General features: G+C 33.2%; 1 protein-coding gene across 1 annotated transcript; it reads left to right on the top strand.

Moving 5' to 3' along the window:
* Positions 1-224: 224 nt before the first annotated feature.
* Positions 225-20,240, top strand: LOC128212402 (cerebral peptide 1-like). Its single transcript, XM_052917850.1, has 2 exons — positions 225-866; positions 19,463-20,240. The coding sequence occupies exons 1-2, from the start codon at positions 246-248 to the stop codon at positions 19,529-19,531; spliced, it is 690 nt and encodes a 229-aa protein (XP_052773810.1). The 5' UTR covers positions 225-245; the 3' UTR covers positions 19,532-20,240.
* The last annotated feature ends 1,509 nt before the right edge of the window (positions 20,241-21,749 follow it).

Here is a 21,749-nt window from a genome sequence, read left to right as displayed (position 1 = left end):
ACAGATTTTATGACTGTAATGCAATTTGTAGTTAATATAATAAATAAAATGTTTCCCTACCTACGACATTGCGTACACACCAGAGTATTGCAGTAAAGAGAATCCATCCTCCGGAGATTCACTTACAAGCGACGTCATTGGATTTTAAGAGAAACTTCGCGCGCTCTTTCAGCGTTCCGCCACGCGTATATAAGCGCTGTACTTGTTGGCAGTATTGGCTCTCATATAATTCGCGTTCCGTTCTTATGTTCAATATACTTAAAAAAAGAAGAATGATTTCAGAACTTTTGAAAATAATTGTCGTCATATTTTGTTCAACACAGGTAATAACAGAAGCAGACGAACTATCTGTTGATTCGCTGGAAAAGCGCGCACCTGGCTGGGGGAAGCGCTCCCCGGGAGCCGCAACCGAGCTCGGATACTTACAAACCGTCCTCTCCGATCTCTCCCGATATGAAGAAAACAGCCTCGGAGAGAGCCCAGAAGCTGATATGGAGAAGCGCCGCCCAGGGTGGGGAAAGCGGGGATTCCCCGAAGGTGACTTTGAGAGTATGGACAAACGCCGTCCAGGGTGGGGCAAGCGTTCGTATGAGTATGACATTGACACCATGGAAACGAAACGAGCACCAGGGTGGGGAAAGCGAGACGACGGCCACAGTTTTAATGACAATTTATTTGAGGATTCTTCTATAGACAAACGTAGGCCCGGGTGGGGCAAGAGAAATGTTTACGAAGATTTTCAGATGACCAAAAGACGTCCTGGATGGGGTAAACGATCGCCGGGATGGGGGAAACGTTCAGGGTCAACAAACGACTGCCAGAAACTGGTCCACGATATAAGAATATTACGGTTAAAATTAGCTCAGGTGAGTTTCTGATTGTAGTGTGTATGTCGTAAAATATCGTTTTAATAGTTTGATGGGCGCATATCTTGAGGTAAATTATCACAAGACCTTCATTACCTGTCTGAAACGAGTATTGCCTAACTTAATCACTAAAATCAATTATGGCAGATTGTTCATTAACCGAAATAAATATACGGACAATTTGAAAGATACTGCCATCTAATTGGACGAAATATAAAATTTTAAAAATGAATGGTTAAAATAATTTATGGCTGCCTTATTAACCAAAATAAACATACTAATATTCCAAGGAGATAAATGAGACTTTTAAAGATAAATTAAATATTAGTGTAACGCAAACTGACTTAATATTATGACATCGCACTAAAACTCAAGCGGTTCCTGCACGTTGCTTTCCACGAGTTTCCACGTGCTCGCTCACTCATAAAAAATATAATAATTCATTTTTTAAAATGTTCTCATTCACCTTCAGCGCCTAAGACTCAAGAAGCAGATTAATACAAGTCGAAATCAGTAGTCACAATTCCTTAACACGAATAATCATAAAAGACGGTGAATGTGGCAAAACACACGATAATATGATGAAACATCGGTGTTTTAAATGTATTAACTTTATAAATTCTGTGTTTATTTAAAGTAAATCGACACGCACTTGATAACATTTGTGGTAGAAATCTGTTGGTATTCCAGCATGTGGCGTGAGGGGAATTAAAGTAAATTGGAAAATACTTATAAAAGCGTTCAGCCTGTTCAACCTTTTCAAAACTAGATATAATTTCTATGATTCCGGCAGACCCTGGTACACAGCACGGAATTGTGCATGTTTAACTGGATCACAATAAAGGTCTCACAGTCGCAAATGTCAATCAAACGTACTAACAATGCAGTTCAGATTTGTTGGCATATCAGAAGACTTGCTTCGGACATTTTGCAAATGTAATGTTAAATATCATGGTCAGACAAATTGACCAACTGAAGGCAATTTGTTGATAGGAATAGTCTGTGAAACCATCAGATTTCTTAGATGTTTCAATGCAGTCTATAATAAAGGCAAGGTCTTTAATATATATATATGACTTTAACAAAAAAACATCGTATTCAAATTCATGTTCAAGTTTGTTTGCATCAGATTGTTTGGCTTATCACAAGTGACACTCGTATTAAAAATCTAGACATAGACATGTATAACAAACATAGTTGTTGAGTGATAAACCTTTAACTATTTACTTAATAATGCATTTATGGAAAATATTAATTACTGAGAACAAAATTGTAACCGAGTATTTAATGGCTGAAAACGCACAAATATTAAATATCAAGTGGGTCCTTAAAGATATACAGTAACCAACTACCGTCTGACAAGGTAGAAATGCCGTGTTTTTAAATGCACATTCCTTTCAAATCAAGCACGGTATCCTTCATTAGAAACATAGTTTTCGATATTTACTCATCTTTTTTGTATATTAAAACAATTGTTTTAATTGTGATAAGTATAATTTGGTTGTAAAAGTGCATCTTAGTGATAAATATTGAGACTCAAAACTGTTATATAAAATTTTAGATATTTTTTTTTCCCAGTAAACATCATGACATAACTAGGTTTCTTCTCCCTTGAACCGAAAGAGTCTTAATGTGAGATTCTGTGCTGATTAAACCGTTTTAATCTGATGGAATTTCTCTTCCTAGTGGTATAAATGGCCCATTGAAACAAATAGAAAATCCTGATAGGCATTTTAACCTTATTATTATTATTTATTCCATATCCGTATTGTTTTATTTGTCTGAGCAGCTGTTTTTGTCCTTTTACAGTCACAATAAAAGATGGATACAATTACCATTTTTACAGACATAACATTGATAGGGGAACTTCAAACGAATGAAGAAATGATTTATTACTGAATGAAATACTAAACGAAATACTAAATGAACAGCAATCTCTCTGCCTTCACCATTTTAAGTGAATCTTTATATGTTCTGATATATTCACCGTCGGATACGTCCGATGCACACTACGCTATGATTCGTTGTGTACTGTAGGCTATTTGGCAAGGAAATTCTCGTAATATATAAATCATGAATAAATAATGAGACAGTTTCATTGGTTCGGCGAGGTAACAGAGGTTTTCCCTTTGAAAATTCTGGCGAAAGCCGGGAGTGAATCGGGTCCGTCTTTTATGTTCAATAATATTTGACAGCAGTCAAGACCATTCGGTCATGGAGGCTACTGATACTTTATAGTCATTGAAAAATATTTTATTTTTATATGCGAATTCTTTGGAAGGTGAGTTGTCTCCCCGATCTCGTGCATATTAATTTAGATGAGATTTGGTCAGTCATTTGTCCCACGGTATGAATGAAGTGAAACGGAAGAAAGTTTGTGGTTGTCGAAGATGATAAAAGATAAACAATAGAACAATTACTATTTCATTGTCGACTGAATGTTTCTGGGTTTTTTTTGGCTTAAAAGCACAATTATGTAATTATATATACAGTTACTCCGACAATCATTTAATTTAGATCAAGTTCCTTCCTTTAATAAACGCTCTCCTCCGATTTCATAGCAGCTCCAACAGTTAACATAAATGATGTTTCCTTCAAGGGCAACACAATACTAAAAGCATGCACAGCTATCTGTTTCAGTAAAATGCATATATATCATACATACCTCAAGATTATTATCCTTTTTTTTTAATTCTTTTTTTATTACTTCTTTGAATTACAAATGTATAGGCAAAGTGCTTGCGTCATAGTAAAATGCAAATGCAAATTTCAAATGCATTTATATCATATTCATTTAATTTTAAAATGCCGACTTATCATTTACGAGTTTAAAAACTGTATGATAATTGATTAAGTAAAGAGTAATCGATTTAGATCAACCATGGCCGTCCAGCCACCTGCTTTTAATGTTCCAAATCGCCCCTGTACGTATTTACCCTACAAAGTACATGTATCGTATTTTGTCCTGATTAGATATCATGGCCTGAGGAACACGGTAGCAATATATATCCCTGTTATTGTCCATTTGTAAGACAATCCCTGGCATAGGCTACTCCTTTACGATAGCTAGTAGTCTTTTCTATCAAGCATTTATTATAAACAAAAGCAAAATATGGTTCAATTGTTTTCTCCTAGTTTTATGCTCATTGACATATTTTGCCACTGTTTTCTTTCTTTTTCAACAATTGGATCAAAGACCATATAAGGAATGAAATTCGGGCTTAATGCCATTATCGGGGTATGAACGCAATTTAGCTGGTCAAAGTGTGTGGAGTCCGAAGGACGCCACGCGTACTTTCACCAGCCGAATAGCGTTCATATACATCAAGCCCGCAATTCATTACTTATATTTACACCAATTCATTATTTCGTTCATGAATTGTTAAAAAAATCCTTCATTATATTTCAGTAATCGTTTCTTACCCATTCTGTAAATAGAACGATCCAATTGTAACAGGAAACATTTTATCAAATGACGTCACAATAACGCGGTAACAGATCAACCACTTGAAATCCCTTTTAAGCCTAAAATTGAAACATTCATGGCAACAAAACATTTAACATATTATAAATAAACACTTTCTAAAATGTTGATTTATATTTTACGGGGCCTACTGACACAATACAAACAATAACAAGATCAACAATTTTCATGTATATTGTTATGCGATGAATTGCGATCCGAACATATCCGAAGATGTTGCGTTCATCGGATGATAACTGCAATTGCCGAAAGGCAGTTCATTTAAGGAATGGAAGTTGAGGTGTAAATATTAGTGTTAATAACATGTAATATCACTTCATGATTATGTACACACTCTTTACCACCCCGGGGTGCCTTTGGCAATGGAATATAATTTTACTAATAAATCCGACAACTGTACTCTCAGTATTTCTGAGGTCGCGGGTGTTTCAAGCAACACAACTACTGTAACCTACTAGGTGCTCATTATAATTGTACAAACCTAAAGAGGTTTGTTTTTCGTTGACTTTTGGCTATACTAATCGTATTTGTAAATGAGCAGTATAACTGTGAAATACTTCTTAATAATATTTTAAGTTGGTTTTTAAAAGCAAATCGTTATGTATACAAAACCAAACTATAAAAGTAGTTTACAATTGTTTCAGAAGGCTCCACACCATTAAATAATACCAATCGTCTTCCGGGAGGGACGTAAAATTTGGGTTCCGAGTGACAGTGCTATAAATTGATGCACGTTAAAAACAGAGAAACCCGAACCAGAGTTACATTCTGTCTGTGCACTATGCTCCAAAACCTTATACGACTAACAATATTACCGAATCATTCACCGAATGAGCCTTGATATGACAGAGGAAATTCACCGAATGAGCCTTGATATGACAGAGGAAAATCACAAATAATGTTTCAGTATCTTATCAATAAACCGCTTACAAATGACCTCAAAAATCTCTCGCCTAGAAAGTCCTATCACTCTGCATGATTATGATACTGGCAAAGAAAATCGGCCAAAAATTCTACATTTGCACGTACCCCACCCACAAATGCTGAAAACTGGGTGTGCATCATCCAACGACAGTTAATTCCATTTCTGTGGAAAATGACAAAATCTCACTTACAAAAAGATGATTATCCCTTTTGTCTGTGCAGTTTTGAACATCCAACACTTTATTTTTTAATATCAACATGAATCAAACGAAACATGCGTCGATTGTTTGTAAACACTCGCGATCTTGAACCATGACCTGTGTACTGTAGTCCGTGATTTGCGGAATTATTGTTACATCATCCAATAATGTTTGATGACTGATCCACGTTTATGCGCTTTTTTTAAAAAATTGATATTGACGTATTAAAGTGCAATTATAAACATATTGATTGAATAGAATTAAGAAGTTTTGAAGAACTATTTTTTGGGCACATAGGGTACCTAGTGTGCCGATGATAACAGGGAAAAGGTACCTGTTAATTTAAGGTAGTTGATCCGTGTTTTGATTAGAAATGTAATAGGACAAATACAAGACTAGGATTGTGTCGTGGATAGAGAAAGTTTATCCGGCTCGGCTACGGAATTTATCCGGAGAGCCGAAATTCCTCCGCCTTGCCAAATAAACTCCTCAATCCACGGCAATTACCTTAGTATTCCTTATATATCGTTTAAGGGGAACAGTCGAAATATAAGGAGAGTTTAACCGGTAATCAACGTAACTATTTGGATTGACGATACACACAAACACGCCTAAGTAAAAAATATTCGTAAAAGTGAAACTGAAAGTACAAAATACTAAAAGGAGTGCGTTGCACTTTTTTAAATCTTCATTTAATCGTACTTAGTTTCAATATCTATCTGGCTGAACAAGCTTAAAACAACAACTGTGTTGGAATTCTGAATAATCTTATAACTTAAACAACCAAACCATACTTAACGCTTTAGATAATAATACCGTTTAGTTTTGCCTAAATAACATTAGTGAGGGTGATCATCACCAACGGAACAAAAATAGTACACGTTTACATTTTATTTCAATGCAAGAGAACTAGAATAACACAGCACATGTACGCCCAAAATGCACCATTTCGGACTTTAAATTTTTAAAAAATACGGGAGTAACTCCCCACCCCCTGCTTACACTTTCAACCAAATAAATTCGATTTGGAGGATGTACGCCCTAAAGACTCTCCTCCGCTTACATTAAATCCTGTTACCGCCCCTGATAGTTTAGCTCAATAATACCCAGTAAACTACAGGACTGACATACAAAAATGTACAATGGGTTTTTAAATGCACAATACTCATTTCCAACATTTAAATACACCATAAGGAAACACACACAGAATACATCATTGAATAAAGACCAGAAAAAGTAAATATTGCAACAAAAACATATTAGTTTGTCGATCTCATTGGCTCAACCTTTTTAACTTGAATCTCTTGCAAACACAAAATATCGGAGCAAACGCGTGCTTTTTCCCGCCATACCCAAGGTCTAAGTCAATTGGCATCTGGAACTGGACTCATTTGTCCCTCCCCCCACACTTCATGAAAATTACAGTGATCACAGAAGCTCGATACCAATTAGTAGCATTGTTCTCTATAGGCATACAAGTGTGGGCAATTGCAGCTGGGAAAAGTCGATATGGACAGCTCCTGTGATGACAGAAAATCATACAGCTTGTAGTTAATTAGACTAATTATAAACACAGATAAAGTTTACCAAGTAGTCGTTTCAAAGTAATGGTAGTGAAAAGCATATCTTTATAAAACGCCTTGAACAAATGGTAACTAATTTGAACCTTTCTAAATCTGCGACACGGCTTTTTCTGGAGACAATGAAGTCCATCATTTCTTCAAAAATACACCTTCCTTTATTTTCATTTTTCCAAACTGACGCACTTTATCCAAACTTTTACTGGGTTGGATTTGCTCCAGATGTTGGTTGTCAGTCCAGTACAATGTACATGTAGTTTAAAGGCAATTATATACGTGTAACAAGCCGTTCCAGTCATTGTAGGGTTAGGGTTACAGTCATTGCAGGGTCAACGCATTAAAAATGGCTATTGAACCTGGGAAAGTAACCAGCACTAACGTCTTTCAAAAGTATTGGTATTTGTATGAGTCTTACCCTAGCTAGCAAATTGAAATTTAAACAAACCACGTTTTTGTCTTGTGTGTATTATGTTGCCGTGTGCTGTTGTTGAGCAGTGCGGTCGAGTGGCACGTGAGTCAATGGTCAGCCAAATATCACGTGATACAAGTACAAGTTTTATATAAAAAAGTTCATTATATAAAGACATAGCATTTGAAGCATAAGGGGAGAACGAATATGTGTTCGTAATATGGACAGAAGCTTTTCTCAACGTAAGAGCAATTCATTTGCTTTCTCTGCACCTTTAGAGGAAAACTATATCAGGAATTGTATTCATATCGATTTCTTAATACGCTTTTTATCAATGGTTATTATTTTTTAAGGGAATATTTTAAATGAATTGCTTGAATCCCAAAGGCAATAACAGTATCATAAAATGCATGATGAAGGGAGTAAAAGATCCCTCAGTATATTCATGTGTTGCATAAAACGGTATAGGTACGTTATAACTAAATGCGCAGTACCAGTATGTGGTCCAGGATTACCTCTTTGTTCAAAATTGATATTTTGTGTGAGTCTGAGTGATGCACATAATTAAGAGTTGTTATACTTTAAACTCAGTCCAATGCCTGCACTCAGCGAGAAATCATAAATATATCAGAGATTTAATATTGTTGCTTGATCAGAACATAGCTGTCTAATGCCTTATGCAAAAAAGTAATTGTGCTTAACTTCAAAGTGAGTAATGTTTCTCACGCGATATATCGTTGATATTGTTTTTATCAGTTGGGTTTGAACTGAATTGTTAAGAAATGTATAGTTCTCATATACGTGAGACTTATATACTTAGTGATATTGAATTGACTTATTCCGCCATGTCTGTTGTCGTGACAGTGAAACGTGCTAAATGTTGACAAATTACTTTCTATTCAAGCTTTCATGAGAGATCAGCAGAAAACAAACAATGCAAGGTATCAACATGCACATGCTTTATTAAATGGAAGTATAGCCATGACAAATTTAATCTGTATTATTCTCTTGTCGGGATGTTGCCCTTCAGTCCGTTTTATAACAGCCGTGTACATCATTGTGTGTTACTATAAAACATGGAACTAATATTTTTGTATTATGACAGCATTTTATATTTATATGATGAAATAACGCTTCTTGACATTTCTAAGCAAATGTTCTATCTCTTATATTGTCGCCACAACATCGAGTATTAACTTCAAACTTGACATCTCGATTGTATACACTGATTCAAGAAATGTAGACTAAAGGCAATAAGTAGCTCAACATTCATAAAAAAGATTCATGGCAGCCGTACTGCAAATAAATCATTCAGAAGAAAATGGCATAACATATCAAATATATCAAATGAAAAATAAATTAATAAACTTGTCATGTTCGACATCTGTGAAGAGATTTACCGCAAATGAAATACATTTTTATTAAGTGTATGGCGTATTTGAAATGAAAGACATAATTTAAAACAAGCACTACACGAATAAACAATGGCGCTTTAATAAGAATATGTTAACATCTTGTTCGAAAGCGTCGGCCTTGCCATTGATCAAATTTAAAACTCAAATATAGAACGTTATAATACATCAGTATGTTCTGTGAAATCATTTCCATCTCAGTCCTATTTAAAGATGACGAAGCTGGATATGATCTACTTTGTTATTATTTTAAACGACTTCCACTATTTACTACCATTTTTCGCGAACATGCAAGGCATATTATATTGCATCGAATAACGCAAATACAATTGTTCACATATGTTTACGTACAATGAAGAATAAAGAATTATTATCATCAATTATTATGCAAGATTAAGTGGGTTTTCTTGAAATATACTCACAAGGGCTTTAGGTCAGGACCATCGTCTTTAATGAAATAATCAGGGATGATCATAAGTTTTACCAAGTGGGAATATCACCCCAATAGCCTACCCAGAACAGAACAGAACAGGTCAGGACAGAACATATGGTTCATTTATACCTATACAAAGTACCAATATCATAGCTTTTAAAAGGAACCAATAGACCCCCATTTAGCCTATCCAGAACAGAACAGGTCATGACAGAACATAAAGTTAATCAAGACTTGTACAGGGCATTAAGCTGATCTTCATTTTCATATGAGTTTGCACCTGGGATATTTTAATAACCCTAACTGTTGTGCTATCCAGTTATGTATGGTCAACGGCCATGTTCTCACTTATTCTTCATTTACCCAAGACTTCTTTAATCCGGCATTCAATTAATAAATCAATCTGTTGTTGTACTCCACGAACACTATTAGCTTAGTAATAATTTGAGCAATATCAATATAAGAGAACGCAAGTTTTTTTATACATCTTAAGTTATCACTGTGTATTTCGTGTTGGTCTTTTTCTTGTTTGCGCGCTCTTTAACTCTAGTTCATTGTTGGTTTTACAATGTGTTTATCAAAGACAAAACAACACACAATCATTGGATTGTTATTTGATATGTATGCTTTACATAATATAGCATTTTAACCATTATTACCTTTAAACTTCATTTGTTAATATGCATACTATTGATTGATGATATGGTCCTTATGGACACAATGATTTCATTTAATTAACATCCTCATAAACAGTTTGCTTGTTATTAAAATGTCGCGCCACTATCTGTGTAAAATCTTCACGAACAATGAAATTTGTACATGTTGACCGCGAATATTGTAATATTTAAAGCTTAAGTATTGTGTTATGTTGTGTTTGCGTCTTAAACTTGCATGTAAAGAGTGAAATGATTAATGTCGTGCTGATAACGGCAAAATATTAAACAGGGATTCTGGTCTGAAAATACAGGATAACAACATTGCCATAATTAAATGGGGGCGTTGGAATTTCATTGGAGTATAAACTATAATATTTTTGAAATTCAATATCTGATAATATGTATATAAAAGTAAAACTCAAATAATTATATAAATACTGTGGTTTTGTGCGTCCTATTTTATTTTATTCTAGCAATAATACTTTCCTGGGTGTTGGAAATGTACACTGATACATTACGATTTTTCAAAGAATACCTTACCAAGTTTTTTATGTACTTGTAGAATGGTTATTTCCCGAGGGCTTTTGAGTAATCAATGTGTTTGACGTCAACATAAGTTCGTATTTATTCGGCGGTTGTGGTGTTGTATTGAAGTTCGTTTTTCAGCTGTTACCTTGACGACGGTACTCGCGGAGGTGTGGATGTTGTGGGAAAAGTACTATTATGTGCTTATGTTACATTTCTTCCTCAGTAATATTATTATAAAGATTTAATGACAATAGTAAAATTGCTGAAGTTTTTTTGCAAGTATTTTTGACGCATAGAAATGGCATGTGTCCTAAAGTGTTATTGTAATAAATTGAAGTTGAGTTCATTTTTGCATCGCATACAGGTCTCTATGTTCACCGGCAACGTTCTCACTTATCCTGCGGTCAAGTAATAAAACATTAATCTGTGCTTATACTCTCCGAACAAGATTAGCCCAGTAAACACAAACGGCTGTTCTCAGTAAAGTTAAAACTAAAAGGTATGTTTTACGTAACCCACTCTCCCTAGGGAGAATCAAGAAAACAAGTAACACAAATGAGTTATATAAACTGCTTCATTTTTTGCCATGTTGTCAACATTTCTTACCTATTTCACATGTACAATGTATACAAAGTGTCTTCATCGCGTGGTCGTCTTTGGTTTGCCTACGGGTTGAAATAATCTATATTACCTTCTAGTTTATGGAATAAAGACTTCAGGCTTTGTGAAGAACAGATCGTGGATATGAACTGATACAGACGTATGGCAGTAGTTTTTTAAGCAAATCTTGATTGTGACATGAGTATGAAGAAACCATGAATAAGTTCTACAAAATATATGTTTCGACGCGTGCATAAAAAAGAAACATAAGAACAAATGGTGTTAAAAATAAACGGAATATATCTCAATAACTCAGGTTTTGAAGGTGAAGCAGACAAAACAAATTATTCTTCTATGATAAGACCGAACAAACGCATTGCTATAATAAAATGGGGACGTTGAGAATTTCTTTGACTATAAAAGATACCATAACAGATCAGACTTTCTATTTTGTACATTGTCTAAAAAGCTCAAAGTATTATATTATCATGTGGCTTTGGGCTTTGGTACAATGTATTTGATTTCATTCTAGTGATGACATTTTCCTGAGTGTTTTAATTGTACACTACACAGTATTATTTCCCAAAGGATACCATAAAACAATGGTTATTTTTTACAACGGCTATGTTTCATAGACGTCTAAGAAATCACTGCTTTCAATATCAGCATATTTCAGCATTTACGGTGTTTGTGGCGTTTTATTGTGGTCTATCTTTACCTGTTTACTTGATGACGGGAATTTCGGGGGTGGATGGAGGTTATGGGGAGAAATCTCGTTTCATGTGCCAATTTAGTAAAATAGAAGAACAAATTGCGTTGAACAATGACACACTTGAAACCCACAGCAAAAAAATGGGAAGTACTTTAACATACAATATTATTTAATAATAAAAGACACAAATAGCCATACAAAGAAATCTTAGACTTAAAAGATATATAAAAAAAATCTAATACATGGGACACCGATCGTATAAACATCATACGATCGGGTGTGTATGCAATATGTATGTGTGCGTGCGTGTGTGCGGGTGTGGGAGCGAGTGTTTGTACGTGTGCATGTGTGAGAGCATTATTGATTCTGAATATATGTATATCAAAATACATAGATACATAGTTAAAGAACACTATGGACTATTAAATAGACGGATGAGTGAATTAATGTCGTTAATCATATTTACTTTGAATAAGATTAAAACTTTGACTGGAATTTATCTTCTATATCTCTTTAAATAAAACATGGACAATAATCTTCCTAGACATTTGAACCATTTCTTGAATGGAGCTACAATGAACTGATATTTGTTTAACAATATCTTTGTCGGAGCATCTTATAGGTCCACAACATCATCGTTGATATGAACACAATCAAAGCACAGCATAAGAATTTCATTTTTGAAGGTAAAATTAGTTATGGGTTTTGATGTGAAGTAAGCCATTTTGTACATTTACAGTTTCACATGAAAATAACATATACAAATTTGCATTGCATCTATTTAAATATTCTAGTCAAAACGTCGTGTTCGAGAGAGTAATTCTCATTACCCTTTGGTTCTTGATTTGCGATGTGAAATCGATCACTCTTAAATGGCTTACGACAATCGCATTAACGTTTAGTCCCAATAGCATTGCAATACGTCGGAAAGTACCAATCTAAGCAACATATTCTTATTCAATTTGAGTGTATGATGCGCTCCACATAAATGTCTATTTAGTTGTTATAGCCAATAAATGGCAACGTTTCGACAACCAAATAATCTGCAGGAGTAAGAAAGCTGTGTTTTATGACATGCTTGCCTTAAGTTTGATTCAGTGAAGCTATCACGAGTCATGATACTGTCCATATGCCTGCCATTGAGTTATGTTTAATGAGTGTTGGAAAACCAACGAGTGGTCAAGACGAAGCCCCTCAGTGCATCATTTCAATTTAAATATTCTTTCGGTTTCTTTTTCTATTGTATTAGTCGGCGTACCTATATGTTATTTTGTTTAAGAAATACGCAGACCTTTATATTGATGAAATGTTGTTTTTTGTCTATAATAATATTAATGGTAATTGATTATTAAATATTTAGGATTCAGAACGTTGGTTTGACTACGAATATTTTAACTGTCAAAATATCAAAAATGAAAGAACATAGCATGAAAAGTTTGAGAGGAGATCAAATATGTTTCCGTAATATGTACAAAAGCTGTTATCAACGTGAGAGCATTGGATACATTTTTACATTGGTAATTTGATCGATGGATAACAAAATGTATCACATTGTTTCTTACATAATACTATATATCTGTTTATGGTCGTCCAACGTATATATAGTTCACAATCAATTATAAAATGGTACTCATCATCGAAACAATTTCATAAATGATTATACATACATATATATGACCATAGTCACAAACCAGAACGTCGTTAAAACTTATTTGTAAGATTTCTGTCATAAATATTTATTCACTTTCTATAGTGACTTCCTCTGCATCTTCCTCTCGAGATTAAATTTATCGGGATTTGTATTTAACTCAATTCCTTAATATGCTTGTAATGAAATATTACTAGATACAAGATAATATTTTTAATTCATTGCATCAAATCCAAAGTGCAACGAAGATATCATAAAATTCATGATAAATGGAGTAAAACATAACTCAGTTTGTTGATGTGCTGCATTTGACGGTATGATACGTTATAACTAAATGACAAGTACAGGGCGCGGACAAGGATTCCCTCTCTATATTTAAGATTGAGAATGCTGCTTCAGTTTAAGTTTGTGTTTGAGTCTGAGGAGAAACGCGACATTCCGTTTTTAGTGTTTCAATGAATTGGGTTCGAACTGAGTTTTAGCGAAAAGTAGGGTTGTCATATACATGAAACGCTAGAAATGGCAATTTTTCAATCTTAAGCATGCCTGTTTGCTGTGAAAAGTATAGGAAGATACATATGAAGTGTATATCCTTTAGGAAATATTATGCATTTCACTCAACTCAATGCATCAAGTTGACGATTTGAACTCCACAATATTAATTGTTAACAATAGACTAAGACTCTTTTACGAAAATTATTTTTATATAGACAATCAAAAAGGGATATGCTATTAAATCATATCTTCAATTTGAAATTGCATCAGAAAACAAAAGAAAATATGTAATAATTAAAAAGTTTTGTAACTGTTATTGAAGGACGTATATTTAATGATAACATTACCTTTATAGTAGCAACCACTCTTTTCTATTGATTCGAAGCTATTTACTATATTTGCAGAATTCGTAGTTGCAAAAATGTCAGGCTTTAACAAATAAAAAATGTCAAAGTGATACCGAACTGACGGATTCCGTAACGTTTCTGTCTGCTGCAGTGACAGTGAAACTTGCTCCATGTTTTGACAAAATGCTTTCGTTTCAAGCTTTCATGAGAGATAAGTAGTAAACAAGTTATTGTCTTGAAGGAATGTTGCGCTTTGGTCCGTTTTAGACAGCCTTTTAAAACATTGTGTGTTACTATAAATATGCGGCTAATGCTATTGTATTATTAAAGCAATATATATTTATATAATAAGATAACGCTTCTTGACATGTCTGAGCAGGTGTTCTATGTCTAGAATTGTCACCACAACGTCGACTAACTTCAAACTTGAAATGTCGATTGTATATAATAATTCAAGAAATGCAGACTAAAAAAAATAAACAGCTAAACATTCATAAATAGATGCATGGCTGACGTACGTCAAATAAAACATTCAGAAGAAAATTGCATAACATATCAAATATATCATATGAACAACAAATTAATAAACATTACAGTTTTTGACACTCATGGACTGATTCACCGCAAAATAAATAAAAAAAACGTTTTAAATGAGAGCTTTAGAAGTTCCTTAGCAATTAAAAGAAACAATGATATTTATGAAATTCAATTTCTAATATATTATGTGTAACAGTATAGGTCAAATAGTTATATAAATACTTTTGTTTAGTGCATTGTATATTATTTCATTCTGCTATAACACTTCATGTTTGTTGCTATTGCATACGGATATATTACTATTCTCAAAGAATACCTTAACAAGTTTTCATTTATTTTTACAACTATTATTTCCCGAGGGCTTTTGAGTAGTCAATGTGTTTGACGTCTGAATACGTTCGTATTTATTTGGCGGCTGTGGTGTTGTATTGCGCTTTGTTTTTAACCTGTTACTTTGACGACGGTATTTGTAGCGGGGGTGTGGATGTTGCGGGAAGTAATATTATGTGCTTATGTTATATTTCTTCCCCATTTATAGTATTATAAAAGGATAAATGCCACTATAAAAATGTTGTAGGTCTTTGCAAATATTTTTTACGCATAGACACAACATGTGTCTTAAAGTGCAATTGTAACACTTGTAGATGAGTTCTTCTTTGCATCCCTCCCAGTTATCTATGGTAACCGGCAACGTTCTCACTTATTCTTCAATACCCCAATTCCTTTACAATCCTGCGCTCAAGTAATAAACATCAATCTGTGCTTATTCTCTTCGAACAAGATTAGCCCAGTAAATACAAACGGCCGTTTTATTAGTACAACCTTAAAGGTATGTTCACGTTACGCACCCTCCCTGGGAGAATCAAGAAAACGATTAATACAAATGAGTTATATAAACTGCTAAACTTTGTTCTTCCATGTTGTTTACATTTCTTACCTGTTTCACTTGTCTACAAAGTATCTTCATCACGTGGTCGTCTTCAGTTTGCTACGGGTTGAAATAACCTATATTACCTACTAGTTTATGGAAAAAAAGACGTGAGGCTATGTGAAGAATAGATCGTGAATATGACACAGATATTTGGCGATTGTTTTCTTTAAGAAATTCTTGATTGTGACATGAGTATGAAGTAATCTTGAATTAGGTCTACAAAATCTATTTTTCGACGCGTGCATGAAAAAAGAACCACAAAAGCAAATGTTGTAACAAATAAACGGAATGTAACTCACTAACTCATATGCTGGAGGTGGAGCAAACAAAACAAATTGTTAATCTATTAAATGACTGAACAAACTATTTTGATATTATAAAACGGGGGCGTTAAGAATTTATTTGACTACAAAAAATATCATAAAAGATCTGACTGTAATTTCTGTTTTTATATAGTCTTAAAAGCTCAAAGTATTATAAAATCATATTAATGTTTGCTTTGTGTTTCATTACGTTCTAGTAAAATATTTTCCTGAGTGTTTAAATTGTACACTGATACATAATTATTTCCCAAAGGATACCATAAAACAATATTTTATTTGTTACAACGGCTATGTCTCATAGACTTGTAAGAAATCACTGCTTTCAATATCAGCATACTTCATACGTTGAGTGTGGTGTTTTATGGTGTTTTGTCTTTACCTGATCCCTTATTGACGGGAATTGTGGGGTTGAATGGAGGGTTTGGAAAGAAATGGCGTTTCATGTGCCAATTGAGTAATATTAAAATTACATTATTGGAAGGGAAACATGCCATAGATATCAGATGCATAACCGGATATAGTTACAATTTCTCTGTCTTGAAAGAGCGATAGTTTTAGGTTCTATAAAAGTGAAGTATTGTCGGCCTATTTTGTCTTGAATATTGCGATATTTAGTACATTTTAATACAGTTATTTAGCTTGCTGGCCTTTGACTGATGCATAAAACTGAATCATTGCTTTATCCATAGTTTGAATGAAAATACATCATGGCAATATCCTATTTGAATGCACTTTGGTATCTGCCAAACGTTTACAAATATTTATGGATGGTATTTTGCAGCCAAACTATGATTTAACTGCTTATTTTTATCATCCTGAAACATGTGTATCTTTGATTGCCTCTAGATGATTTTTGTTTGAGCCCTTGAGTTGTGCCTCTAACCAGGGTTTATGTTTGAAGCTATTACTACTGGGAGTGTCCCTCTGGATTTCTTTGTATTATCACATACGGAACGGGATAAGAAATAAATGTATATTTTCCTTTAAAGTTTGAGTCCGAACATATACATTATTATATTATACTGAAATTTGGACAATTAAAATGAATAAATTTTGTTACGAATAATGTATCAAATACGAAGAAAAGAAAACTTAGAACAAAACAGAAAAGAACAGAAAGTTTAATAAGACAAGGTGCCTCGTCCTCGTAACCACATGCTTAAACACAAACATGTTAATTGAACAGGTAATACCATATATATGAAGTATTATTTTCAACTAAGATGACCATAATGAACAGAAACAATATTAAACTACCATATTCAACATTGTTCGCCTTAAACATGCTTCTTTAACAAACAAAGATAACTATATATATTTTGTCTATTATCTTAGTTCAAGAACTCTAAGAATTTGTAAACAGACGGATGGGTACAATTATATCGTTTTAAATATTCTGTTGAATTAAACATGAACAATACCTTTTTCAGACAATTGAACCAGTTCTTGATTGTAGTTATAATGAGCTGATATTAGTCTTTTTTTGTCGGAACATCTCATAGGTCTACATTATTATTATTCTTGATACGAACACAGTAGATTAAGTTGTGGTTGTTTAACGTCAAGAAGCCATTTTTGATCGTTGACAGTTGCACATGCAAATAATATAGACAAATTTGCATTACATCTATTCAAATATTCTAGTCAAAACGTCTCGTTCGAGAGAGTAATTATCATTACACTTTGGTACTTGATTTGCGATGGTAAATCGATCACTCTTAAACGGCTTACGACAATCGCATTAACGTTTAGTCCCAATAGCATTGCAATACGTCGGAAAGCACCAAACGAAGCCAGATATTCTTATTCAATTAGAGGCTATGATGCGCTTCACATAAATGTCTATTTAGTTGTCTTAGCCCATAAATGGCAACGTTTCGACAACCAAATAATCTGAAGGAATAAGAAAGATGTGTTTTAAAGTCATGTTTGTCCTGTTTGTCCTGTTGTGGCTATGATTTAGTGAAGAGATCACAAGTCCTGATACTGTCCATATGCCTTGCATTGAATAATGTTTAACGATTGAGTCAAAACGACGCGCCTGATTGCATCATAACTATTCAAATATACTTTTCGGTTTTTATTTTCTTGTGAAGATCGGGATACGTTTATGCTACTTTGTATAAGAAATTACACAATCTTTAATATATTATTAAATTTTGTTTTTCACTATCATATTATGAATTGTAGTTGATTATTCAATATTTAGTGTATAGAGTGATGTTTTAACTTCTAAGTTTTTGAGAACGTTATCATTGATTTAAGGATTTTTAAATTTTGTTAGCCGTTTTCTATTTTTATATAAAATATATTTACTTCGCTTTCTTTTATTATGTTGATTTGGAGTATAATTGTATCACTTCAAATTGTTAGCGTCAAGTCCATATTGTACGAGACCAAATATTGAGTGCGATGTATCTTTAAGCATGCAACGACAAGTGGTACTCCCCAGAGACCAACCGACTAACACTTTTGATGTAAAACAGTATTTTTCTTGACAAAGGCATTTAAATTTCTACGGCAAACCTTCTGTTTCGCCTGCGTTACTAAGTATATTTGAGCATGCGCGTTAGGCTTCTGTAAATACGGAATCATTTAAAAATGTGATACGTTTTTTTTCAGATTTCATATTTTATGTTCAAATCATAATCAAAACACTTTAAACGGAAATATCAGGGAGATGATGAAGCAAACAGGATATGAGTTGATTAATATGTATGTCATTCTACAAAAAAGGCTTTTTCTACTATAAAATATATACTTATTTTAACTAGTTATTAATCAATATTTACAGTCATGTTCAAATGATTTATTTCTCACGATGTATGCTTGCTACTAAAAGAATGTATTGTACATTACATTTGCAACACATCAAGAGCATGCATATACTAAAATTAAGGATTTCTACCGAAACAAATATATATATATAAATAAATATATATATATATATATATATATATATATATATATATATAAATATAGATATAGATATATAACGTTAATAGTTGTTTCGTTAAAAATTTGTAAATTGCACTGTTTACAATTCGATATGCAGGAGGGTAAAACAACGTTAACATAAAGTTTTGAACGGAAACTATAACTTTTGCAAATCCCGTCTGCAAAACATTTGTATACAATGTAAATTATCGTTTTCTCAATTACCAGTGTAAACATAAGTAACTTTTACGCAACATATCTTTCAAGTAATATTAAACTGTAGGTTTCAAACGTTTTACATATTAATAAGGAAAAAAAGTAAATTCATATATGCATATATACTTCGTAGGTATATAAATATAGTAGTGTGACGAGAGAAATATGTTTTTGTACCTATATGCTCGTATTAAATCAACAAAGTTACTATTGTATATTTTCAGATGACCGAAGAAATACCCGAAGTTTGTAATCCTGCCATTTTTGAGGGGAATATCAACGGGGAAAAGTAGCGCCACATATCAACACGTGCACGAGAAACACAACCATATTATACCGAATTTAAATAAAGTGCAAGAACCGATATAATCACTTGTCTACAAACCATTCCTTTCTTTATAAAATATATGTTAGTCTACCTCAAGTGCGTTCTCCCTCTTATCCATCAAGAAATGCGTGAAAACAGCTGTGACCCATGCAAGAAATACTTTCATATGGAGTCGGCGGTGGAGATCCTTTTATTCACAGCAAACAAATACTTTGGACAACATGCCTGAATTGTATATTTCCGAATTGTGTAGGGTTTGCATTGAAGAACGTCATTTATTCATTTATTAAAATGTTAATGTATAATATGGAATGTTCACATGTGCAATGTTTTTGCCAAATACAGTGATGTCAACGTTTCCTTTGGCTATATAATATGTACAAGAATATATAAATATATAAATGTACAAGAACTAATACAATGCTTATGTCTTCTCTGAATTGATGTCACAATTTGCCAATGTAAACAACATATATATTTTTGAAATATTTGTTTGTATGTCAGATAAATCAGCTTTAAGCAATTATAATAATTGTAAGAAAATTTATATCATACATTTCGTATTTCATTACTAACGGCCAGTTTTTTGTTTGAATGTTATCTGAGATATAAGAGTTTAAGATAGTTACAATGAAACACATTTTAATTATTTTTTTCGCTTTTACTGTAAAGAACAGGCAAACCAAATACATATTTGAAATTAAAAATGTGTTTTAATTCCTTGCTAGTTGTATAATATAGCTCCGTGAATCAGTAGATTTCTATGTATACATGGTAATATATATATATAAGTTAAATTATTACAACATATATCAACGATTTATATAGCTAGAGTTACATTGTTCGCGGGAATACGTATGACATAGATTAACATAATTTCAACACTTATCAGAGCTTCCCAATACATTAAGCCTTTTTTGGCAAGAAAACATTTGTCAAAGATCAATTATTACGAATAGAAGACAAGGACAATTCTGCAATTATTGATGAATAAGTACCATTACTTATAAAGAGGTATTAATTGAGGCGAAAATATAATTTATACACAGTTCAAGTATCATACATATAAATGAGAAAACTAGATATTCTTGGCTAATATGAACAGTGACCAATGTTACTAACGAAGAGGGATATATCAAGGAAACTACAAATGCCAACCATTTAGACATCGCCAACGAGAATGCCTAATGCATGTCACATTCAAAATGTCTTTGAAACACCATGATAAGTAGATTACATTGTTTATACAAGACCGTGTAGGGTGGCAATGACTCTTATATGACCGTTTCCATACAAATAATTTTAAGGGGTTTATTATCATTACAGACTGGAGGGATCTAAGGATATAAATCATTTTTGATTATGCCACAAAGTCGATCTCAATGTATTTTAAGGTTGGCTTTTTCGCAATTGTAATACATTCATTCTTTCAGACTTGTACGAGAGTTCTTAAGAGCAACATTTATGATCGAAGATTTTATCAGATTTTGTTTTGATCAAATGTACACATAAGCGCGACAAGGTAGGAATAATTCCTGGTGCCAAAATAACTTGACACTATCCAGTCCCAATAAAGTGTGGGGTTTTAGGGATCGTTCAAATTTTACAACGATTTTTGCATTTTTTGATACCCAGATGTGAATTCAAGTCTATATTTTCTATTTGTTTTAAATGAATAGCTTTCCTTATCTAAAAACACCAAGAACATTTTGCCATTGACAAAGAAACATACACAGATATTGATACTGTTAAAAATGCAAACAGAATTTCAACAAGTAACCGAAAATTTGAAACGTTCTTGACATTCATCAATCACTTGGTATTGCGAACGCCCTTAAACCACTTCCAAGAGAATATCAAGGAATTTAAGACACTCATTTTTGTGGAATAAATGAAGCCTTATTAAGAGTCTGATAGAATTAAGCGTATCAGACCTGCTCCATACAACCTTGTAAACCTACGTTACTTACGAAAGGATTCAATTTCTTCAAAATGTATTTTTTATGCACCCATTGCTCATTTTTTTCCGTAAGGCGGCTAAATAGATCTAACTCTAGAGATATTGAAACCTTAACTGGCTTCCAAAATATAAAATTCCAGGAGATCAACAAATTACCACACTCAACAAGATTAAAGGTCGGAAATTACACTAAGATCCATTTTGAGCTACAAATATAATTGGA

The sequence above is a fragment of the Mya arenaria genome, chromosome 12 (assembly GCF_026914265.1).
Source record: "Mya arenaria isolate MELC-2E11 chromosome 12, ASM2691426v1".
Classification (NCBI taxonomy): Eukaryota; Metazoa; Mollusca; class Bivalvia; order Myida; family Myidae; genus Mya; species Mya arenaria.
The sequence above is the reverse complement of the archived record's forward strand: the minus strand, read 5'-3'. Positions and strand labels throughout refer to the sequence as shown.